Source organism: Diadema antillarum, unplaced genomic scaffold (genome assembly GCF_040938485.1).
Source record: "Diadema antillarum isolate AM-2024a unplaced genomic scaffold, OU_Dant_1.0 scf00000024, whole genome shotgun sequence".
NCBI classification, from domain to species: Eukaryota; Metazoa; Echinodermata; class Echinoidea; order Diadematoida; family Diadematidae; genus Diadema; species Diadema antillarum.
Window position 1 is genome coordinate 2,877,886 of NW_027270913.1, and position 25,755 is coordinate 2,903,640.

General features: G+C 38.4%; 1 protein-coding gene across 1 annotated transcript; it reads left to right on the plus strand.

The window, feature by feature from the left end:
• LOC139732638 (cyclic AMP-dependent transcription factor ATF-6 beta-like) lies at positions 1-24,353 on the plus strand. The gene is made up of 14 exons (XM_071643498.1): positions 1-9; positions 294-438; positions 6,937-7,055; positions 8,247-8,571; positions 10,118-10,302; positions 12,597-12,674; positions 13,485-13,592; positions 15,053-15,162; positions 16,055-16,351; positions 18,427-18,508; positions 18,978-19,160; positions 21,553-21,637; positions 22,238-22,514; positions 23,936-24,353. Exons 1-13 carry the CDS (start codon positions 1-3, stop codon positions 22,501-22,503), a joined length of 1,992 nt encoding a protein of 663 aa, XP_071499599.1. The 3' UTR covers positions 22,504-22,514; positions 23,936-24,353.
• Positions 24,354-25,755: the final 1,402 nt, after the last annotated feature.

Below are 25,755 nucleotides of genomic sequence, written 5' to 3' on the forward strand. Positions count from 1 at the left end.
ATGAACAAAGTGAGAGTGAAACATCCAGGTAGGCCTATTTGATGTCATAGGTGTGACATACTGAGACATTGATGCTGTGTATTTAGCGAGAGAGTATGTCAGAAAAAAATAAAAAATGTGTGAAAAATGTATGAATATTGAAAACAGAATCCAGTTTAAATTGGGACAAACATTGTTGAGGATAACATATATTGGTAGGACCATTTTCATAACCAATGTTTTGTCACAGAAAAAGCAACAACCCTTTGATATCTAATCAGTTAATTTCTAAATTATTATTTTTTCCCTCCTAGACTGTCCTTTCTCCATCTCATGAAATACTAAGCAGTGATGACACGAGTGACCTGACCTCCAGTGACCTTGCATCAGTTGACCTCAATGGTGACCTTGCCAAGGCTTGGCTTGGGCTGGGAGAGGAGGAGCAGCTCACAAGAGACCGTAAGCATACCACTCTTCTGACCGTTGGGGTTATAAAGGGACGTGGCGCATAGCCATTCATTGGTTTGCAGTGTGTGGAGTGTGGGTGTAGAACGAGCTGGGGCTGGAGCCGAGACTATTCTGGTCATGAGATACTGTATCACAGCATTAAATGACTGCATCTTTGGAAAGTCATACAAGTATACATACGTAGCACACCAGTCAGATGCATGGTTTGACCATATTTGTGAACATGACAGAAACATCAAGTGATTTACCAGCACAAATCATCTGTGAAATGCTCTTGAATCCACTTGATAATACAAGTGCTCTTTCAGTGGAAAAGAAAGAAAGAAAGAAAATAATAGAACCCTTTAGAGGTGAACTATAAAAGCTGAACAAAATTGCCTTGAGAAAACAGGTATCCGGTGATATACAATGTATATTTGATCCACAATGTATCAGCTGGCTGTGTTCCATTTCTTACAGATGATTCCTTTTCTATCTTTATTTTGTAGTAGTATTGTCTACATTGTACATGTGTGTATTCACATTACAGATCACAAGATGATATTCTGTTGTACCCTGCAATCCATGGATCATAATATTCCTTGTGTGGATATTTAACCAAGTACACTTGTATCATATTTTTTCTCTCTTTCCAAAGAAAGTAATTCCTAGTGACTCACATTCTCACATCAAATTTGGTTTGCTTAGCGTAACATTTTTTTTTCAATTTCTTTTTTTCAATTTCATCTACATTTGTATCTCAATCCATTCAAAGCAAGAAGTGATGAAAATATGCTTGTAATAAAACCCATTTGAAGTACATTATATATTGTCAGTTTTTGCTACAAAGTTTACTGATTGTCATCTTCAAAGTTGAATTATGGCACTATGGCTGGAAAATGATACATAATTTGTACTATTAGTAATCCTATCATTACATTTTAAGACAAGTATGCAAGCCCAACGTGTACATGATGTACCATGGTTTTGACCACTCACAGTGCAAACATCACGTGTATAGAGCTAATGCGTGTATTGCTGCTGTAGTGATATTATCAGACGTTATTCTAGTTTTTTGTTTTTATTTTGTTGTTGTTGTCATTTTCTATTTGTTGATTAGATGTTCAATAAAATGCCTTTTATGAATGAATTATTGATTGACAAGTGTCTGTCAATGGCAATTATTGATTGGCAGACACACATACAATGTAGCAATATCACGTGATAATGAGACAAAGGGGAAACAGTCATTACAGCCAGAACAGACTCATACTTGCCAGCTGACCCTATTTGATAGGGACAGTCCCTATTTTCACCCCAGGAAAAGAGAAAACAAATTAGTGATTTTATCATACCAAGTCCTTATTTTTGTGAAAATCTGGGTGTAGTAATGTATTGGAAATTTAGGATTGTCCCTATTTTAAAGACATTCCCCTCATTTGTCACTATTTCGTAGGTTTCAGTGTTGCCAGGTGTGCTGACTATACTGTGCAGTAGTGATCAATTTCCTCTGGCACGAGTTCACCATGAGCAGTAGCATGACATAAAATCAGAAAATTCTAAAAATGATGCTTTACTATTTCGAGCTTATACAGTGCACAAGGCTTGTACGGTACTATGTAAAACATGTGAAGCATGCAGCCCTTGTGGAAGAAATTGGATTGGATCTAAAAGCTCATACAATATTGTACCAAATACAATCGTATGAGCTACTGAATACTATTGAATGTGATGATCATGGTACATTTGTACATTGTACGTTTGTAGACATGGCTTCTGCAGTGTATCTACTTAACATTATCTCTGCCTTTGTTGGAAGTGTGCTGGAGGCACTTGGCCCAGGCAGTTTAGCCTTTTAACCCGTTGAGGACAGACTGATTTTGTTACAATGCGCATTTCCCAGAGACACCTGCCCAAGTGTACTGGAGACTTATCCTCAACAGGTTAAAACATACACCCTGTACAATGTACAGTAGGCATGATTGTGTGAATGGGATTTGGGGTGAAGCCCTCCTAGTCAGAAGCCAGATTGACTGATGTTATGCTAAAATATAAGTTTTCTGGCCCTGACCCGTGGTACTACCATGTATTTAGAAAGTCCTGTGGAAATGTAATTTCTTCGTATTTCTTGTTGCTAGAGGTCAATACAAATAGAGGTACATATCTGGAAATACAGTTGTATATCCTGCAGAAGGTGACAGGTCTATCCCTCAGATCAAATGTGAAAAATCATTAAAAGCCATCTAAATCTAAATGAAGAGTTACAGTATACTCAAAGTGGCAGTATGACAGAGGATTCCTTGTCTGCTGCATACGGTTGAAATGCTCTAGCCATGACATCAAAGCTGTATCAAGTGGCAAAGTAAATCAAGGAAATATTTTATAGAGATGTCTCTAAATTAATACCCACACATATTGATAAAAAAAGGAAGATAAAATTGGGCATAGACACTTGGGTTACTCCCACATTTGTCACTTTAAAATTTATTCTTCAGCAGTAGAATCCATTCATTATCGTCTAGTAAGCAAATAATCAACGTTGGTGAAGGTGATGGGACAAACTATCACTTCTGAGGCGATCTGGATGTACAATGTAGCTACATGTACATTGTATCTTTCCGAAGCGCAGCTTAGGAAAGATAGCGTACACATTCAGATCGCCGAGGAAGTGATAGCTTATCTCATTGCCTGAAACTAAAAGTTGATTATTTGCTTTATATTCCACATCTAGGTTCCTAGATATTCCCATTTTATTCCACATCTGAAACCATTTTTAATAGCTGTCTTATACCCCTTTCATATTGGCAATGGCCAAAAACACGGCACGTCCTCCAGAGGACGTGCCATATTCCTCCCAGACCACTGTCAATATGAAAGCTCGACTCAGCGTGAACACAGCACGAACAGTGGATGAACAGGGCGTGAAGTTCATGCTAGACGCTGCCAATATGAACGGACACGGCATACAACTCGGATAAAATCTCAGATAATAACAACTGCGAGAGCGCTAGTATGTATGCAGTTACACGTGTGTGCTTTGTCAACGTACAATATTTGTTTATTCATCGTATATACATTGTATGCCATTGCAAATTGTTTGCCGACTTGCAGAGGTATCAAATGTGTAAGAACAACGAATTGTTGAATAATAAAAAAATAAGATATGTGTTGACTATAGAATAATATAGTTTATGTTTGTTTATGTCTAAACAGTTTTTACACTCATTTCACGTGTAAAATTGCAAGACAATCAGTATGCGTTAATAGTTAACATGAATACTGACGGCTGCCATCAGTGGCTATAAATACACTGTACTGATTACTGTCAGCTGTAAAATGTATGTATTGTTGTAACGCATTTGGAAAAATTCGTGGATTCGGCATTTTGGTGGACTGCAAGACTGTCGCTTTCATGAAAAAAGTGAGGGAAAATGGCCGCAAGTAATCACGGGACCGTGTCCCGAGCGGGTTGCTATGGAAACGTGTGCCGAGTTCGTGCCGTGTTCGAGATCAATATGAAAGGGTACCACGGGCTGTACCTCGTGTTTGTACATAAGGATTTGGGAGGGCAGTTACGCCGTGTTTATCCCAGACTCGAGTCTGGCATGACATTCGAGGATGCCAATATGAAAGGGGTATTAGGCTATCCTCAGGGCTTAGGCTACGTAGTTTACTTTATGACGTATGCGCGTAGGTGCCAAAACAACAAATTTGCTCCGCGCCCCGCGCGTGGCACCGAAATAGAAGTGCGTTGCACTGTGATCTATCACTTGACCCAGGTCAAATGATAGACCACAGTCCAACGCACTTTCATTTCGCGCGTACTCAAAATTATGTTATATCACGCTTTAGGACTGTGTGGACTATAAAGAGATCAGCAAAACAAAATGACTATCATTATAGAGTGTAACGAACTTTTCTTCTCAGGTGATGTGATGAGCAAAACTACGCTTTATCATGTAATCAGCTCTTGACCAATCCTATAGCAAGATTCTCAGTATGTGAAATATTTATTAAATATTTTGATGATCTCAAACCATCACCAGTAAGTGATGCAATGTATAAGATGTCAAAATGGTTTAGACTTGAAATATCAGTGAAATGGTTACCATCCAAGACGATTTGAAACGATATTTCATAGTTCTGTAATGCTGATGTTAATGTACAGTGTACCTCTCAAAGCGTAAGTGATTCCTGCAAATGGTTAAATATACAGGCCTTTGTTGTCTTTCTCACCCTCTCTCTCTCTTCCTCTCTGGTTGCCATGGTGATGTTTGAACATGCCGTAGTGGGGATCGACTGGCTCTTTGAGAGCGTTTGTGGCAAGGCTATTTATGAATAATAGATTCAATTACAAAGAGAGGGTGATAACTACATGTAGTGTGTGTTCTCTTCAGGCAACGTGTGTTACACACAGATCGTTTGTACATGTATGCTCTGAAGTGAAAAGCTACGGTGTATCACACTATAATACACCATGGTACTACCATTACTACTGCTGTGTCTGTCTGTTTTTGGTCTTTCTGTCTGTGTGTCTGTTCTCCAGTTTGTCAAATTAGAACTTGAATTGCAATCCTGCCCTACCACTTACAATGATTGAAATTGAAGCGAACTGATTGAGTTTTTTTTTTTTTTTTTCTGTGCTACAGTTTGTATCAACAACAAACAAAAAAAGAGAGACTGTTTGTCATTGCTCATGAGTGTGTATACCGAAGGTGTAAATGTAACATTGTGCAAGGTTGCAATAAGATTCAAGCACACTATTCTAAGAATTCTTAGTCTTTACTCGATGTGTTTTGTAACCATGGTGTGTCATTGTTTTCTTTGCACATACAAGTATACATGATACGCCTCTGCATGCACCTTGTACAATTGTATGTGTACAATGAAAGAACAACTTCATAGAATAGCACTTTCTCGTCAGCTTTTTGACGGATTATGATTACAGAACTGTCTCTTTGATACATGTACATGGTTTTTCATTTCACAAAAATTGATTGTTCATTTTTATTTATTCTCAAATTGTAGAACATTAGCACCCTTCTGGTTCTCAGCAGATATTTTTAAGAATATTATGTTTTCATAGTATTGAGTGTGTTTTCTCTTCATCAAAAAAATAAGATGATTACAGTATTGCATGTTTAATAGAAATTCAATTATGATTTCCCTAAGATTTTACAGCTCTGCTTAAACTCTAGATGCAATAATCCTTTTTTTTTTCAGTTATCACAATTTGTACATGTATTGTCTTTTGATGATGCTTATTCAATCATTATTAGTATCATAATGTTAGATTACTCTATAATCATGACAAGATTTTTCATCTTACTAGTACATATGTTATTTATTGCTAATTCTGTTGTTATTGTTTAGGGTTTACTGAGCATTCAGTGTGTTTTGATTTGCAAAGGTTGGCAGCCCTGTGTATTTTACACACACATACAAAGTAAATGTACAATGTACAATGCATATATTGTATCAAGCATCTGTACACACTGAAGTGTAAAGTTTACTCAGTATGTGCTTTCAAAATCTGGACCTGTTTACATTTCAACAAGACACACCTGACATATTGTTAGCCATATGAGAATACAAGTTGTATGTACAGCAGACATGTGTACTACAGTGTAAACATACAGGTCTGTGCAGGGTTTGTACTACAGGGCAGTGTAAACATGGATACATACACAATACAAAGTACTTCAATATGATATACAATATAAATGCAAGTGTGTGTGTAAATGTCGTCCAACCAGTGGTACATTTTGTATGCATTTGAACGTGAGATTATCTGCTGATCGCTGAAATGTAGTTACTGGTTTATCCCTCTATGACAATTCCACTAATCAAATGTGCTTCTACCCTGTACTGCATGGGTACTTCAAAGGGGATTATATTTTCATATTATCCATCTGTTCTTCCACAAACATTTGTTGTGACCATGATAACTGGAGAAAATCCTGTCCAGTGGATATCTCATAGCAGTATCATGGGGAAAGTAAGTGCTGGTAATACTATGAAGGGAATAAATTTCAGAATCATGGGATGAGATGGTCAATTATGAGATGCTATGATTGTAATGTTGTACTGTACATTGTATGTACATGTACATGTATGTGATTCGATTTTGCTAACATGTTATGCAATTCTTTCCCTTTTTATTTCTTTATTTTACACTTGTATTTAACATCTTTTCTGCCTTAGATATATTTGCTGTTATCACATTCTTCTTAAATGTAATAAATTCCATTTTTTCCTCTTTTTTTTTGGTTGTATTAGAAATGTGATATCCACTAAAAATAACTGCTACAATGTACATCACAATTATTGTGATTACACTGTATGAAATACTTTCAGTTAGATTCAATAGTATGCAAGCTGTATGACATACAGTGTACATACGATGTACAAGTATACCTGTACTTCAAGTTTGTATATTTTGCAAAAGCAGAGACTGCATAACTGTGAAAGTGAATGAATACAATGTTGATTATCAGTTTTGATAACAATGCAATATTTTATCTTCTCCTTCAGTGAACGGTGGATTTCAGATCAAGAATGAACCCCTCTCACCGCCTCCTTCATCAGACTCATCAGAAACCTCCAGTGAATCCAGCCAGACTTCTGTGGTAAGGGAACCCATCAATTCTCAGAGACCACTTTCTTTTTATTTGATGCAGTATCTTTCCATAATGTTTTTTTTTTAACTGTTCATTGTTTGCATCTCATAAATCATAGTAAAAAATATCTTTCCTTATTTTATTATTTTCCATTTCTTATTCTTCTTGTAAGAATTGAGCATTCATTGCAACCGTACTGTCATTATTATTATTAGTAGTAGTAGTAGTGGTAGTAGTAATAGCAGTAGTAGTACATGTAGTAGTAGTACAATTGTAGTAGTAGTAGTAGTAGTAGTAGTAGTAGTAGTAGTAGTAGTAGTAGTAGTAGTAGATGTAGTAGTACAGTAGTAGTAATTTTATTATTAAGCATTATTATCATTGTCATTTTTAACATTAGTTTCGCTCTTTGGTTTCCATTTGTAATTGTTTCTTTTTAAGAATTTCAAATAACCTACATTGTATATAAATCATGACGATAATGGATCCTCACAGTGGCACCACCTTTTAGAACAAGTTTTATTCAGATTCATGGTTTATTTTTTATTTGTTTATTTGTTTGTTTTTTGAAGGGGGGGGGAAACAGGCAAACCACATCAGACACTGTAGAAACTTGTATTGTTATGAAAGTTTTTAAAAGGATTTTGATTGCAGTTTTTCTCAGCATTTTTTTGCATTTCCAAGCTGCTGTGTGAATGAATCCAGTCTACATGACACAAATGGAGAGAGAGAAAAAAAACAGGATCTGTCTGAAATATTTTTCTATTAAAAGTGCATCGTAAGCTGTTGCATCCCACTTTACTCTGTACTATTAGCTATTTTTCCTCTTGCTTGGTACATGTGCCACTTCGCAAATGAAAAGAACACCCCAATTAAGTTTTGATTAGGTTTTGAAATCATTTGTAAACCATAGTAGTAGGGAGTACTGCATAAATTAGTGCTAGTAGAGATGCAATGTACTATGGCAGTGCTGATATACGATGAGGCATGTTTATACACGTGTACTTGAATAGGCCATGACTAAACTGGATGACTGTACACTTGTATACACGTGCACATGCTGCCACTGATATAAAATGTTAGATATCCTGAAAGAGAGTATGATTGTGTGAGTATTTCTGTTTGCCCTGGTATCTACGTGTATTTAAAGAAAGTTTCAAGTATAGGCAGCCTATTGCCTTTTCATATCGTGTTTAATGTTAGATCCTCCAGAATGGTAGCCAGAATCATGTGCACATCAAGCTTGAGTCACCTCCACTCACCCCGCCGCGGGATTCCCCCATGGAATCCTCCGTTCCCCTCGGGGTGGGCCAGCAAAAAGTCATCACCATTGCCAATGGGACACTACCCAATGGGCTGACCACCAAGTCCCTTGCCAGCGGGGTTATCAACGGGACCAAGAAGGGCGTGGCCATCGCGCCCAGGCCCAAGCCAAGGTGCCCCATTGCTCCCAAGGTGGAGCCTGTTACTACGGCAGTGTCCATGCAGTCGACCACGCCGACAACGGTCACTGTCAAGCACATACCAGGTATAACTTACTGTATGAAGAGAATATTGTGAGATGTGGAAATGTTGATCAGTCTGTGCTGTATGAAACTCACTAACAAAGTTATTAAAGTTTTTCGTGTAAACTGTATTGCATTTATTTTATTTACCTCATTTCTATATTTCTTTACCCTAAAAATAGTAGATTGGGAGGGGCGGCTCCTTGAATTTGTTAAGGGGGGGGGGGCGTCTTTGCAAAATTAAAGGGGGCACATGCAGCCCCAAGTTTTTCTTTTTATTTCCTTTGTTTTAACAAAAATGAAGGGGGGGGGGAGGCATGTGCCTGGTGCGCCCCCACCTGGATCCCCCACTGATTAGTGAGCAATTGGTCAAATTCTAAACATTTATCAGCATTGCTTTAAAACATTGTTGATGTGAAGCTAGATGAAATTTGGTTCATATTCTTTCTGTCCATTAGGGATACTTTTCATTTGATACGCTATGAAAGTTTCCTGCCATCTGTTACTTTCTGTAGGACCCTATGTCTTTCATCCCCAATTTCTGTAAGAAATTCAACTTAATTTGTATACTGTGTGTACAAATTTTTATATAGTGCACCCCTGTTATAATAAACACTTATAAATGAATTCTTGTTGCAACAAAGTAAAAATTCAGGTCACAAAATGGTCAAGTAGTCTTTTTACACTTTATTAACAGTTCTGATACAACCAAATTTTGATACAATGAAAGGAAACTGCCCGTTCCAAGGATTTCATTGTAAAAGGAATGCATTGTAATGTCATGAGGATGGGTATGTTTCAAGTTGCTTCATTCTATTTTATATAAAAGTTGAAGATACATCAAACTAGGAAGTAAGATAAATTTACTGGTAGAAACCTACCTGAACTACATGTAATTCTTAAATTGCAAAAATTCCGAAATGAATTAGAATGGGCTACAGACAATGTAAAAGCAAGCTTCTTTAAATGGCAGATGCATCCTCACATTACGTATGATGACTAAGAATATACCCCCACCAAAACAATTATTAAAACCTGTTAATCAAGAAAATTGAAGAAGGAGCATGAAAAGTACCACAACCATGTTTCAGTTTAAAACTGAATGCACTCACGTTTGAAGTATGTGCCAAGTGTGAAAGCATGTTTAGTGTCAGTGCTTTCACATCTCACAGTATTTTTTAAAAACCAGTTTAAGTCAATGTTATTGAGTAAAAAAAGAAAATTCACAGTGCACGTAGGCCGACAGTATGTGTCAAGTAATTTTACCCAGTCCATCTCTACATGTATTACAATTTGTTTTTATTTTGTGATCAGGAAATCTCTTTCTGATTTTGAGCTTTGATTAAACTGATATGATAAAGTGTATGGTGTGTTATAACATTTTTACAATTTTATTAAATGCTGTTTGATTTGAAGGAATTGCTTTTCCAATGACTTGACTGTATTGTCTTCCATGTTTCCCTTCATTTACTGTCACCTATAAGGGACTACCACACTATTGTGCAGACTGTTTATTGATCAATACATTTCTTTTATGTACTCTTTCCTCATTTAATTTGTAATATGCAGCTACAGTAGGACCAGCCATTGTGGTAAAACAGAACTCACCATCTGTGTTCTCACCAGTGAACGGCTCCTGCAGTCCACCACCGGCAAAGCAGGCCAAGGTTATCCCGTTGCCTCTTCAGACCAACATTCCCTCCCCGCCCCAGCCAGTGGCTGTTGTCACGCAGCCCTGCCCGCCAGATGTGGATGTAAGATGCTCAGATACAGATTAGAATTGAAACAGTCATGATTAAGATAGTAGATGCATTTGTTACATGCCTGTTGCTACCCAAGAAATGTATGATCACTTTTTGTGAGGATGGCAGGTATGATATAGTTTTGATCATAATTTGATATAGTCCATTGAAAAAAAATAGTAATAATTATGATGTTCAATGTGAATAGTACATTGTATATGATGGAGATGCATGCTTATGAAATTAGTGCAGTACATGTACATAGCATTGATAATGGCTTAAGTCATGATGAGCAGCATGTGATAGCAATGATCGCATTGATGCTGCTGCTAATGGGTTTATATGGTAATGGTGAGGGTATTGATTATGATCAAGATGAAGATGAATGATGCTGATAAAGAAAAATGGGATGAGAGAATGCAATACATTCATGTCAGTCCTAAAAGAGTCTCGACTGGAATTTTTGTGTGTGTGTTTGTGTTCATTAGATATTTTTGTCCCCGCCGAACGAGTTCGAGCAGGGGACTATGAAACGGGCTCCGTACGTGTGTGTGTCCGTGTGTCTGTGCGTCCGTGCGTCCGTGTGTGATCAAATTCTTCAATTTGCTACTTCTCTGTCATTTATGAGCCAATTTTGATTCTGTTTGCTTTATATGATAGCACTACATGGGAGCTTTGAAACTTCTACACAGAATTTTAGTTGTGACCTTTGACCTTGACCTTTGACCTATATTGTACATTTTGTTACAAAATGCTACTCCTTCGCCATTTCTATATAAACCCGATTTCGATTCCGTTTGCTTTGTGTGATGGCACTAGGTGAGGGCTTCAAAACTTCTTCACAGAATTTTGACCTTTTACTTCTTTGACCTTTGACCTTGATTTTTTACCTATATTGTACATTGGCTACAAAATGCTACTCCTTCGCCATTTCTAACCCGATTTCGATTCTGTTTGCTTTATGTGATGGCACTAGGTGAGGGCTTCAAAACTTCTACACAGAATTTTGACCTTTGACTTCTTCGACCTTTGACCTTGATTGTTGACCTGTATTGTACATTTTGCTACAAAATGCTACTTCCGGCTGGGACATATATTACGCACCGCGTAATTTCTACTTTTCCTTGTTGTATTTGCTCTCAGAATCAAACCAATATGGATACAGCTCTTGTGTGCACCATCGAAAGCACATTTAATGTAGGGTTGTTGCATAACTATGCATGCATTGCTGTGGATTCAAACAAAGTACTAGGTATTCCTTGAAACACTGACGGCGTAGACAGATGCATCTGGAATTATTCCACAGTCTGTTTGCAAACTTTGATTACATCTGAAATAATTGATTTAATTCTTGTGCATTAAGTGACAGTTGTGTCCATGGTGATAAGTAGTGATGATGGTGGTAAGATCATGATCTGTTTAACCCTAACCAGGCCGGGCTTTTTTGGGTATTCTGTGGCCGGGGAGGGGTTGATTCAACCCCCCCCTGAGATCTCGGCCGTCGATCGCGCAATCGCCATTAAATTTGGGACGTGCATTACCTGTGGCGTAATCTACCAAGCTATACAAAAAAAATGGAAATTTTCTTCATAATAATTAATTATGCTAATATATGCATAAAATCATACATTTTGCTCTAAATCAGAAATTAAAGCTCCTAGAATCCTAATTTTTGGTGAAAACATTCTTTGTAGCATCCTAACAATGTACTTGAAAAAAAATTTGATATCAAAATCAATTTCTTATGTATTTTATGTTATGAATTTCTTATGTATTTCCATGTTTTTTCGACCTTTTGTTTTATCATTTTTTTCCGCAAAATTTATGACAGAACCTATTTCAAGCATAATTATGCTAAAATCAATTAGTTTCAGCTTATGGAAGTGAAAATAATCATATCTTTATGAATAAGAAGAGAAAACTCCATTTGCATAGACTTTATACACAAAATCACGTTTTTGAGCCATTTTCGGTCTGACAGGCATGTATAAAACGTTATGCAGCATCGTAACGGTATGCACGATTTTCGCAAAAATGGTGTCAAAAGATGCGCGAGACTTGAAGGTAAAAAGTCAGCGAATGGCGCGGTCAAAAAATTCTCGCGCGGCGGAGTAGTCGCGAAAAATGTTGAGGGGGGATTGATTCAACCCCTGCCTCCCCCCCCCCCCCCTTGGCCTTTTTAGGGTTAATAGTGGTGGTGGCCTTCAGATTTGACTAGTATAGCGTTGACAGATCTTGTGTTCTATGACATTTTTTTTTTCTTATCTATCTCTTCTCCTTTCTTTTTCTCCCCTGTCCATGTTTAGGTCAAGGCATGGAAAAGACAACAAAGAATGATTAAAAACAGGGAGTCAGCATGTCTTTCCAGAAAAAAGAAAAAAGAGGTGAGTTGTTTACCACCCTACAAAACGAAGTTTGAAAAGGGATATACAATAATCAGCATGTGTCAGTTTAATGTGATCTATTGGTCTGCCACAAAAGCGTTTTGAATGAGCTGCGTATAGATTGTACTTCATCTTTTTTCATTTGATTCCAGTTCTATGTCAGCCTGCTGTGTGGTTGAGGAGGACTTTTTTTCTTGTAGAGGGGCATACAGTTGTAGAATATCGTTTTGACTTGTATTTCTTTCCCAAGGCAATACTATGAGATAGAATACTGTGAGAAAGGGGAATTTTCATCTTCAGCAATGTAATTTCTTAGGTACCTTGTATTCTGTATTGGTTGGTATGTGTTGCCCCACGTGATCATAGTCTTGCAAAATTGACAGAAAGACTCTTCAGATGCTGTTCTTGTAAGCATGGCAACGGTACACTTTGACTCCAGTGCTAAATCAAACTTTGATTATTAACCTGTTGAAGACTTGTCACGAGTATACTCAGGCAGGTGTCTATGGGAAATGAGTGTTATAGCAAAATCATGTCGTCTTCAACAGGTTGATAGTATCCACGGTGTTGATTAACATCTGTGGTCACAATATTCCAACATGTTATCTTTTTTCGCCTGGCAATGTAATGACTGATTATGAAATGATACACCTTTGCAAATGCGATGTTACTGGGTTTATGTTTTCAGTAAAACCAAACATTTTTACATCAATTTTTTTCCACAAATATTGATTGCCATGAATGTTTGTTATTTCTTTGTTGCCTTTAAAGATGGTATATTTGTTAACTGATTTGATTTTTCTCGTGCAGTACCTTCAAGAGCTGGAATACAAAGCAATTGATATGGAGAAGGAAATAGAAAGATTAAAATCAGAGAACACCAACCTGAGGAATCGAGTGGAGTCGTTAGTCAAGGAGGTCAGTTTTTGCCACATGTTGGTTGTGGAATTTATCTTCATCCTTCTTGTGGCAGTGCTTCGAAGAGAATTTACTGTCTCACCATTTATTGTGAGAGAGCATAACATTTAGTGAATCAAGATTTGTGGAACAATTTCGTGGGTGGTGTGATTTTCGATTGAGTACCACACCAGTAGAATGAGATTCAAGAAGCGAAGTGTGTGATTCCCTACCTTGGAGTTCATATTCTTTGCAGTTATTTGTGACCCTGCACCTCAAAACAAACAAAAAGTTGCCAGACATGAATTTTTAGTTAAGACCATATTCTGAAAGAGCAGACTTTAAGCTTTAAAATGAGATATAACTCAAATCAAATGGACTCTCCTAACCTATCTAAATATTGGAAAGAGAGCACAAACTCAGGAAAAGTGTGAACTGAGAAAAGAGGCTCTGAAGTACAGTGTCTATTCAAGCGCTTAATCTTTACCAAACCGTGCTGGCTGTGCGATGAACGGGACAAAAAACAGGAAGTAAACCACCAGAGTAACAACAATGAAAGGATTATCAGATTAAACTGAAATTAAGCAAGTGTCATTAACACATTATGTCCATAATTAATGCCAACTTTCAAAGCAGTAGCACTATCCTTTCATAGGTTATTAGAGTTGAAAGTGAAGAGTGTGGACAAGGTTTTTCAGAAATGAAAAAGGATTCTAAAGACACACCTAATCACACTATACTACCAAAAATGTTCGAGATAAACTGCTAAGAAAACACACCTTTCCTGCCTGTTTTATGATACCAAATTTTAGCATAATGTAAAAGAAGACCCGCTCTTTCAGAAAATATGAAAAAGTCAAGTTCGGCTTGGTTGACCCATTTCACTTATTTCCATCCTCACGCAAAATCAGTGTGTGCGACTTTATGTTCGTTTTGAGGTGCACAGTCACATTTAGTATAATTGTGATCCCTCTTAAAAAAAAATCCAAACAAACAAGTTGAGTGAGATGGAAATGCTTGACACTGATCGTCATACAAGGCAATGTCACTATTTTTTTTTCATGTTTCACATTCTTAAGATTCGTTTCTTTGACTCCCTCTACAATCAGCTTGTCATTATGGTCTTGTATGTCTGTGTGTATGATGTACAGTCAAACCTGTCTATAGTGGCTACCAAGCGAGATGAAAAAAGTGGTTGTAATAGACAGGTAGTCGCTATAGACAGGTTTGACTGTATCACTAATGCTTGACTGCTTGCATCGTAGTTTAGTGAAGAAAACCATGGCATACATGAATATAAGCATCTACAAGGGAGCTGAATCATAATTATATTTGTTTACACAAAGCCCAGTATAATACACCAATATTTGCTGAATGTGCTTTCAGGCTGTTGTGAGTGCTATAGTTTTCTCCATCACTCAGGCAAGATGCGTTGATTAGGGTGTCTGACATCCATTATTCCTTACACTGTTCTTTTGCAGAATACGATGTTGAAAAAGATGCAGTCTTCAGTATTTTCCTCTCCCGCCAAGACGGCCTCCTGCCTCCTAGCCATTGTCTTCATCATAGGATTCAATCTTGCCCCAGTCAGGTGAGGAATTTTTACTTATACCTGGAATTCACTTTCACTCTCTTGAGCAGAAAGCATTCATTCTCCAAAAAGTATAAACAAATTCAAATGAATGGGAGAATGCACGTGCTGCTGTTAATAAGATGCAACATGATTCAGATTGGCGGTAAGAATGTGTGAAATGAGAGTCATGTTGAATGAAATTAATCATTTCGATTACCTTCAATAATTACCATTAAGTTGCAAGCAGAATTCTTATCAATAGGCCAGGGAGATAAGAGTAAAGTACTGTTCTGTTCTATTTGTTATTTCTTTGACTTCTTTCTATTGGGGAAAACTCAGAAAATCCCCAATATCGCAAAAGTAAATTTGTGTCGGCATTTCATGAAGTAACTTTCTACACCCCACCTCAAATGATTCTGTGTAGTATCCAGTCTCCCCTCTCACCCCCCATATCTGTTTATTGTTGGCCCCTATTGCTTTATGTTGAGTTTGAGCCAAAAGTCCAAAAATTTGCACAGAATTCTTCCATATTTAGTGGTCTGATGTAATGCATTGGAAACTGAAAGACATGTTGATTACTGTAAAAGAGCCTGTTGTTTTTGTGCACAGATATTCTTATCAATGAATAGGCCACAGACATATAATTTTGCAAGGTGTTATTTTTGTGATTTGACACCAAGGCTTATTGCAAGTTCACACATGCCTGTCTGTAAGCAATATTTTTGCATATGGTTGAATTCTCAGCCCAACAGGGATTCGCAAAATTTGCAAAAATTAAACACTCACGAAAATAATCGCCTTTATAGTCAGATAGTTGGAGAAGATGACAGGAGAGTTGTAAAGTCCAAATGTTGGGAGTGAAATATTCCCAGTGATCCAGAAGCTTACGCATGATGTAATTGTTTTACAGCCTCTTTGGTCAGACTGATAGTGTTAACTCAGCCTATGACACCATCCACCACTCTGGGCGTGCACTCCTGGAGTTTTCACAGAGCACTGTCCAGAACGCCTCTGTGTACAGTCGGTCGCACGCAGGCACGACACCTCCGCTTGACTCAGAGGAGGTGCACATCTTGCGGACCATCATCAACCAGTCCGCATCCCTGGGGGATGGTCTCTCAGTGGCAAGCAAGAAAGACCTGCAATATCTGTTGTCACAGAACAACCTCTCATGCCCACACCAGATGAATGTCAGTGAAACTATCAGGTGCAGTGTTTCTTTAATTGCCAGTTGTGCCTTGAAAAATGAATACAAATGATAGCTTTCCAGACTTATTTGAATATTTTAAAAGCATGTTAATATTCACTGAGCAATGTTCCTGTAATGCATAGGCCTACTACTGCATGGGTACAGACAGGGTGCAAATGATTGTAAAGCTGCACTTGTGCATTGACAAGAATACAGCAGAATTGGTATAGCAACATTGAATTTGCAGCGTGTCATGTTTGGTTGATGTTGATGTGGCTATTTGTTATGAATGATACTGCCGTGAATGTATCAGTTTGTAGAGCTTGCACAATGTCGCATTGCTGTTAAGGTAAGTAGTTTACATATGAAGTTACGGCTCAGGGGCCTGTTGCATAAAAAGTTGATGCAATCAAACGTAAATCAGATATCAGCCAGTCAGTATTCACAGAGTTATGTTTGATTTTTCGACTTATGTTTGATCTCAACTTTTATGCAACAAGGCTTGGGGCTTGAATTGGCAAGTAGTAATGTTACTGTATATTCCATGCTACCAAAGACCCCTCCCAATTATGTTTTTCCAAAATGGCACGAGAATTACTGTAAAAGTGGAAATTTTCGATGTGTTGAATTTTTCATGCATTTCGCGCAACCAGAAGCTATCGCGAAAATAAAAGCACGCGAATATTTTTGCATGCCATATGTTCCAGTACTTGATGTCTTGATTCCGCGGAATTAAAACATGCGAAAGTCTTTTTTACACGGCCAAGTGCGAAAAATTAGTTGTGCGAAAATATCCACTTTTACAGTGCTGCATTTCACTGGAAAAGATGAGATGTTTTCTCTTCTTCTTTTTTTTTGTCCCCGCCGAACGAGTTCGAGCAGGGGACTATGAAATGGGCTCCGTACGTGTGTGTGTCCGTGTGTCCGTCCGTCTGTGCGTCCGTGTGTGATCAAAATGTTCAATTTGCTACTTCTCTGTCATTTATGAGCCAATTTTGATTCTGTTTGCTTTATATAAAAGCACTACATGGGAGCTTTGAAACTTCTACACAGAATTTCAGTTGTGACCTTTGACCTTGACCTTTGACCTATATTGTACATTTTGCTTCAAAATGCTACTCCTTCGCCATTTCTAACCCGATTTCGATTCCGTTTGCTTTGTGTGATGGCACTAGGTGAGGGCTTCAAAACTTGTACACAGAATTTTGACCTTTGACTTCTTTGACCTTTGACCTTGATTTTTGACCTACAGCTGTATATTGTACATTGGCTACAAAATGCTACTCCTTCGCCATTTCTAACCCGATTTCGATTCAGTTGGCTTTATGTGATGGCACTAGGTGAGGGCTTCAAAACTTCTACACAGAATTTTGACCTTTGACTTCTTTGACCTTTGACCTTGATTTTTTACCTATATTGTACATTTTGCTACAAAATGCTACTCCTTCGCCATTTCTAACCCGATTTCGATTCCGTTTGCTTTATGTGATGGCACTAGGTGAGGGCTTCAAAACTTCGACACAGAATTTTGACCTTTGACTTCTTTGACCTTTGACCTTGATTTTTGACCTGTATTGTACATTTTGCTACAAAATGCTACTCCTTCGCCATTTCTAACCCAATTTCACTTCCGTTTGCTTTATGTGATGGCACTAGGTGAGGTCTTCAAAACTTTTTCACAGAATTTTGACCTTTGACTTCTTTGACCTCTGACCTTGATTTTTGACCTACAATGTATATAGTACATTGGCTACAAAATGCTACTCCGCCATTTCTAACCCGATTTCGATTCTGTTTGCTTTATGTGATGGCACTAGGTGAGGGCTTCAAAACTTCTACACAGAATTTTGACCTTTGACTTCTTTGACCTTTTACCTTTTTTTTACCTATATTGTACATTTTGCTACTAAATGCTACTCCCGGCGGGGACATATATTACGCACCGCGTAATTTCTACTTTTTTTTGGGGGGGGGGGTGTTGCAGTGGGGGAGTTCTTCATGTATATCCATGCCCTTGGAAGTTGAACAGTATTCAAGCTGAAAGGATTTTGTTATTGTAGAAGTTTGTAATGTGTTTTCTGAATCATGTACAGGTTAACAGATGTTCTGCAGTTTTGGGCAAAGAGGCAGGCTGTAGAACAGACCAAGTCAACAGAAAATCAGCGGCAGAAAAAGGTGAGTTGTCACCCTGTTTTCACTCTTTGTATACGTTTATAACTTTTATACTTCTTCAGTGTCACTTAATGTCAGTCACCGGATATAGCATGTAACACTGAACTTAACTTCCATCCCCCAATATGATTTGAGCATGAATGATGCTTACAATCAGATTATTGATTTAAAGTGTCATCTTCGCTTGTATGATTTAAAAGTGAATGATCACTACAGCCATGCAGAAACACTGTCTTCATTTGGTGATACTTATTACATATGATCTAACACTCCTAATATTCGTATGATGCTGACATCAGTTTGTTAAAGTTTAAAATTATTTCACTTACCTAACACTAATATACCAATGCTAGTTATTATTCAGACATCTATGGATGTTTCTGATTCATCCTATATGTATATCTAATTACCAGCAGTTAAGGCAAGCAGCTTGTGAACACAATGAGATTTTTTGTTCTTTCCCATCCGTCAGATCAAGAAGAAGCGCCACCAGTCGCCACATCACAGACGCTTCCGCTCGGGCCCTGCCCTGCAGGTGGAGTCGGACGAGAGGGCATTGCAACTCTACGACCATCTGTTCCAGCAGTCGTACGATAACCTACTGGATGCTCTGAACAGGAGGGAGGATACATTCTATGTTGTATCATTCCGGAAGGTGACTACAACTCTTCCGCCCTTATTTTTATGCCTGATTCCCTGAAGCGTCTAGGAGGCATCATTTCTGTTTGTTTCTTTATTAAAGGACCTATGCAGTTGAAATACATGCAATGCCTTTTCTTAATTGTATTAGTAACATGGGATCATACAAGTTACGCTTAATTTTTATAAGGGGGTATCTCACTGAGCGGCGAACGTTTGCGAACGTAGCGAATTTGGGAATTCGCCAGCGTTCGTAAACGGTTGCAAAAGGTTCGTTAACATTCGCAAGAAAGTTCGCAAACGGTTTTTATTGTCGCAAAGAAATTTTGAACATGTTCAAAATTTCTTTGCGAACCTTTGCGAATTTGTATTTTCGCTAACAGTTGCAAACATTCGCAAACATTCGCAAAACATTCGTAAGAATTCGCAAACGGTCGTAATACGGTGTCGCTAACGTTTTTATAGGATTCGCCACTGCTAGCGAACAAGTAACCACATGGTTCCTATATAAAAGCTTCTGAAACAGACAAGGTTCCTCTCTAAGAAAGTTCTTGAAGCTCTTGACATCTCCGTCATGATTGTAATTGCTTCAAAAGCTTTTCATATTGATTTAAGTCTGTCCTCTGCAACAAGCACTCTCTGACTCTCTTTCTTTTCTTCTTCCTTTCTTGTTTTTCGTTATTTTATTTCTCTTATGCTGCACAACTCTCTAAAAAAGAAAGAGTGAAAATGTTCACTCTTGAAGGAGTGAATTACAGAAAAGAGTTAGTTTTGAGTGAAATTGGAGTGAATTTTGAGTGAAAATGTTCATTTTCACTCATTTTGGAGTGACCTCAGGGATCACTCGAAGATTTTGGAGTGATCCCTGAGGTCACTCTAAAACGAGTGAAAATGAACATTTTCAGTCCAAAATCACTCTAATTTCACTTGAAACTCACTCTTTTCTGTTATTCACTTCTTCAAGAGTGAACATTTTCACTCTTTCTTTTTTAGAGAGAATAGCTGTAGCAGCAGCCTGACAAAGCAGCTCTTCAAGGATAGCAACACCTTGAGCCTCTTCTTGGCAGAAATTTATTTCCATATCCTGGAAATCCATCTTGAACGGTTGTCACAAGAGATCTGAATTCAGTGGAAGGTTTTATGTCGTTTTATGGGTCTTACTATACACAATCGCCTGGTTCTTTTCTAGGTCCAAGAACATTCGCAAAATTGTCTTAAAGGATTTGCAAACAGTTGCTAATATTTGCAAAACTGTCGCTAACATTTGCAAAATTGTCGCTAACGTTTGCAAAATTGTCGCTAACATTTGCTAACATTCGCTAATAGTCGCCACCTGTGTTCGCAAACACTTTCGCAAACATTCGCTAAAGTGTTGCTAATTGTCGCTAAACATCGCAAAAAGTCGCTAACTGTCGCTAATGGCAGAAGCGAACTTTGATTTTTCGCAAACATTCGTCAGAAAAGTTGGCGAATCTCAAATTCGCTACGTTCGCAAACGTTCGCCGCTCAGTGAGATACCAGCTTAAGGGAAAAGTGCTTTTCGATATCTTTCATTACCTCCGCCAAGGGAGGAGGTCATGTTTTCATTACCGTTGGTTTGTTTGTTTGTTCGTTAGTTTGCCGTGTGCAAAATAACTCATAAAGTAGCTAACGGATTGGGATGAAACTTGCAGGAAAGGTTGAGAATGACACAAGTAACAAACGATTAACTTTTGGTAGTGATCCGAGAATTTTGGGGGAATTTATGAAGGATTTTGATATTTTGGCAGGTAGGGTCAATGAACTTGGGAGTTCAGGCTGCGCGTATTTGAGGTTTGTATGCGCGCACTGAAGTGCGTGCTCTAGTTTCTGCTAGGGCGAGGTGCGCCGTGCAGCTGAGGGTTTATGACGTAACAAAAGCTTCTATATTAGGAAATCGGGCGACTTTCAGCACACAATGCTAGAAGTACGTATGGGTGGAAATCACTGATATCTCTATGGAAGAACAAGATCAGTGGTAGAAACAAAGAGGTTCTACTGTACATGTAAAGAACCTCTTTGGGTGGAAATGAGCTGCATGCTTGGCAGAGGTCTGCACTCTCAGAGTGCTTCTCTAGTTAGAAATCATATTGGTACTTCAGTAGTGACTGACAGATGATGTCATCGGCACAATCTTGGTTTGGAAGATATTTGCGGGCATATCCAGCTAATCTTAAGAAAATGAGTAGAAAAATTATAATAAAATGTTTGGCATGCATTTAGATATTCATTTAGGGACATAAGTGATGATCAGATTCGTTGTTGCCTCTCAGGCAGGGGAATGCATACTTAACCTGCCTGCTGTCAAAGTCTGGTTGTCCGAGGCCAGTAAGCATATATGTTTATGGCAACATGTGAGATTGGAATCTTGACTCCTTTTGTGTCGACAGGATCATCTGCTCCTTCCAGCTACGGCTCACAACAACACCCACAGACCAAAGATGTCCCTCGTCATGCCAACTGTATCCGGAAATGGTGAGTGTCCCAGCAGTTTCCGCTGATACTCTCATGTGCTATACAGCAATTCCCGGCCAGCAGATGTCTATTCATGTGAATTTTCAATGATGTAAAACTTCAGCTACATATCTGTGCAAGGTGCAGTGCTGTGAGCGAAGCTAGTTCAGACAGATTTTTATTAGTTGTCTCGCTGATTTCAAAAGTACTTGTTGGATTGCAATGGCTGACCTACATGTATATTCTTACCAAAATGTCGGAAAAAGGAACCAGCTGGAATTGAACCTATCATCAACTGCTTTCCAGGCAGCGACACTTCTACCAAGCTGTCCCTGTATGACAACAGGTTTGACAACAGGTTTGACATGTTAAATTCTGATAACAGAGTGACAGGTAACATGTGCGGAGAAAGCATTGACAGGAAATCCTTTCCCACATGTGCCTTGTTTAGCGGATGCAATTCATTCTGATTTTCTGGTCTGTGTGCTTGATATGGGCGCTTCCATTATCTTGTGCTATCATCAGTTGGAAAGTAGCAGTATCACTACAATGTAGCTTGTTAATAGAGCCATGGTGTTATGTATAGTGTAATAACTGCTCTCCTCTCCATCTCAATCCCAGAGTCTATATGGAATACTCCAAAGGACCACATTTCCATGATGCAGATTGACTGTGAGGTCATCGACACCAGGGTGGTGCACGTGAAGGACCACGGTGCCCCTCCCCCTGTGGTCCGGGACAACTCCACCTTCAGTTCATCAGGTAGGCCAGATGACCCGAGCATGGCAGCGGGGGAGACGTCAGCAGCGACAAGCAACTTTGTCAGCAGTGAGAGTGAGCATAAGCTGGGCTATCATCCCAGGAATGTATCGGCTAGTCCACCTTGAGGCCTTTTAGGGTGAGTCTACTGGGACAGCACCTATTACCTACACTTGACTTTCGATAGCTTCGGTCACACTACGCAAAGCTGCACATAGTTTGCTTCGGGATATCTTCCAGAACTTTGAGGGTGTGGTCACACTACAGACAAACTATGCATAGTTTCAGTAATAGAATAAGATTCTTCGGCTCTGTGCATACTCATATAGAGATGACTGATAAAGTTGCACGCACTTTATGACAAGTATTCCTGAATATAATCGAGCAGGGCCAGCCTTCTTGTTGGATGTATCTCCGTGCTACTGAGTTTTTGATGGCTAGAGAAGCATTGCTGCATTAGTGTTCATTCTCCCCTCTTCTCTTTTTTTTTTCTTTCATCATGCTTTTGTTACTCATTGTAAGCAGGAGTGGCAATATACAAATATACTTGGCCTTGAGAGTTTCTTGTTAAAACTATGGGCAGAGGTGACTCCAAACTAGTACTATTCACTGAGGGGCGCAGCCCCGAAGTGAATAGTACTAGTTTGGAGTCACCGAGGCCCATAGTTTTAACAAGAAACTCGAAACTAGGCAAAGTATATTTGTTTTATATTTTGGATCAAAAATTTGAATAAAAAATGAAAATCATTTTATATAGGCCCCATAGGCTTAGCCGCACTGCGGCGGCAGCGCGGCGCCTGCAATACGCAACAGTGCGAGAGATCGGAAATTGAAAAACGTAGTAGCCGTGGCACCGCCAGAGTTGCCCGTCGCATGTATCCAAGCGCTCGTATGGCCGCTGCAAACCTGAACACTAGAATTCGGGACCGGACGCGGACGGGTACACTTGATTGTAAAGAAGGGTGATTGTGACATCATTTTGCAAATAGTATACTATTTGCAAAATGTCGTCATAAAAGTGACGTCATTTTGCAAATAGTACTTCATGGAGTGTCAAACACACAAACACTCTAAAATAGTTCAAAATACCTACAATCACGTGAAGCTCTTTTAACCAATCAGTGGAAGACAAATTTTTGATCCAAAATATAATAGCAAATATCGTTACCCTCATAACTGTTACTGCATCAGAATCAACATTATCATCATGCGTACTACTACCTCTTTGTGTGCAGTCATTATTTGTTTGTTTTTTCACTTCAGTGGTTTCTTCAAATAAACTGACAAATGCATGAGCAAATACAGGACTGAAGAAACATTTTGTCTAATGTGTATATCAGCAAAGTTGTACAGTTACACAAGAATTACATGTCTTCCTATTGAAATGATAATTTTCAATGCACTCATATTTCATGATAGCGCCGGTAAGTGGTATCTTCACGTGAAGCAAGTCATTACCAGTTTATGAAATATCGCAATTTGGCGATTTTATACCAGCCTCTTTGAAGTATTGACCGTGAACAGTTTTTGATTGTCTATTTCTTTTTTGTGTCTTTGCAGAGTCCCTTTCCTGATGATATCAATCACAAGTGCAATCTTGAGTGTATGTTTGACTTCTGAAGGATGCAGCCAGCTGTCATCAGCCGTTCCAGCAGTGTGTCTGTTGTTTTGAGAAAACTGGTGTTTTTTGTGAGTTTTGTCTGTCGGGTTGGTTTGGTAGACACTGATCAGAAGGTGGCATCTTGTTTGTGAGATAAGAGTCCGTATGAGATTTTGAAATAAGAAATTAGTTAAAACAATATTCCACACTAGAAGTTATTGAGAGTTTAAGAAGCTGCTTACGTACAGCTATACAGAAATTCTATACACAGATTGACATAGAAAATATTTAACACAGATTTTATCAAGATACTTTACTGTGTGGATAAATTGCAGATTTGAAAGTGATTCTTTGCAGCAATTTGGTGCAAGAAAAAAATAAAAAAACATTTTGTAACAAATGCCCAAGTTGGCAATGTCATGAGAGCTGCAAATATGCAGAACTGTTTCTGAAGTGATGTACAGTGCTTGTGAGCAATGTAGAAGGTTGAGTGATTGCAAAGCATTTGATTTGAAGACATTTTGGGGGTTTGGGAATGTCTGCAAGAAACAAGGAGGTACCTTCGTTCGAGGAAAAATTATTGACCTATCAAGTCTGGGAGAAATTGTACCTCAGAATTAAACATCCTGTCAGATTTAAACTGGCACTGGTGAATTTTGCTACAGATCCTGTAATGGAGAAAGCGTAGATGGAAATGGTAAATTCACTCCGTCTGGGCAAGCTCAAAAATAAACAAACAGAAATTTGCCAATTTAACCCTAACTAGGCCGGGGGGGGGGCCTCCGAGGCCCCCCCCCCCCCTCGACGTTCCACGCGATGTATTGCAATCGCAAAAAGCTATCGCCGCAACGTTTCATGACTTTTTTCTTTCGAGTCTTGCGCATCTTTTGACACCAAATTTGCCACGCTCGGGCGTGCGGTTCCGAAGTTACGCATAAATATGTACATGCATGTCAGACCAAAAATTGCTCAAAAACGTGAACTCGTGTACAATTTCAATGCAAACTGTGCTTACAGGCAATTTTCATAAAAGCATGATTATTTTGGTGTTTTATTGATTAAAATCAATGAATAACATATTTTCTTGTTCGGAGCGATGTCGCAGACAAATTTCATCAAAAAAACAATGAAAAACAAAGTCGAAAAAACAAAAAAGTACATAAGAAATTCAAAAAAACAATAAAATACTTCAGAATTTTTTCTGATATCACAATTTTTTTTTAATTACATTTGCTAAGGACACTAAAAAGAATATTTACACAAAAAATGTGCCTGTTTTGAGCTTTATTTTGTGATTTATACCAAATAGTCTGATTTCATGCATCATTATGCATAAATTAGCATAATTAAGCATAAATGATAATTTTTTTAAAAATCAACTTCAAGGTATTTTAGATTACATCATAGGCAATGTGTGTGCCAATTTTCGTCGCGATCGCGCGGTCGACGGCCGAGTCTCGAGGGGGGGCCTAAATAGCCCAGCCTAGTTAGGGTTAAGAGAGAAAGAAGAATTTCGATTTTCTAAAATGTGTTGCCAAATTCAGAATTTATGCCAATTTGAGATGCAAAGCAGGAACTTTAATCTTCTGAATTGTGCTACCAAGTAAAGAATCATTTGTAGATTTGTCAGTTAAGAGGCTATTCAGAATTTTGCAACTGAAACAAGTATACATAATACGTGAACCATAAAGCCAAGGGTTCAAGTGAAAGAAAAGTGTCTGCCTTTATGAAAAATGTTTATTCCTTTATGAAGAGCCCACATTGACTATTACGAATTCTA

Bases quoted from the DNA above. Each gene is read 5' to 3' on its own strand.
- LOC139732638 (XM_071643498.1), top strand. The intron at 439-6,936 runs GTAAGCATACCA...TTTGATAACAAT, and splicing joins GGAGCAGCTCACAAGAGACC to GCAATATTTTATCTTCTCCT. The intron at 13,593-15,052 runs GTCAGTTTTTGC...GTTCTTTTGCAG, and splicing joins TGGAGTCGTTAGTCAAGGAG to AATACGATGTTGAAAAAGAT.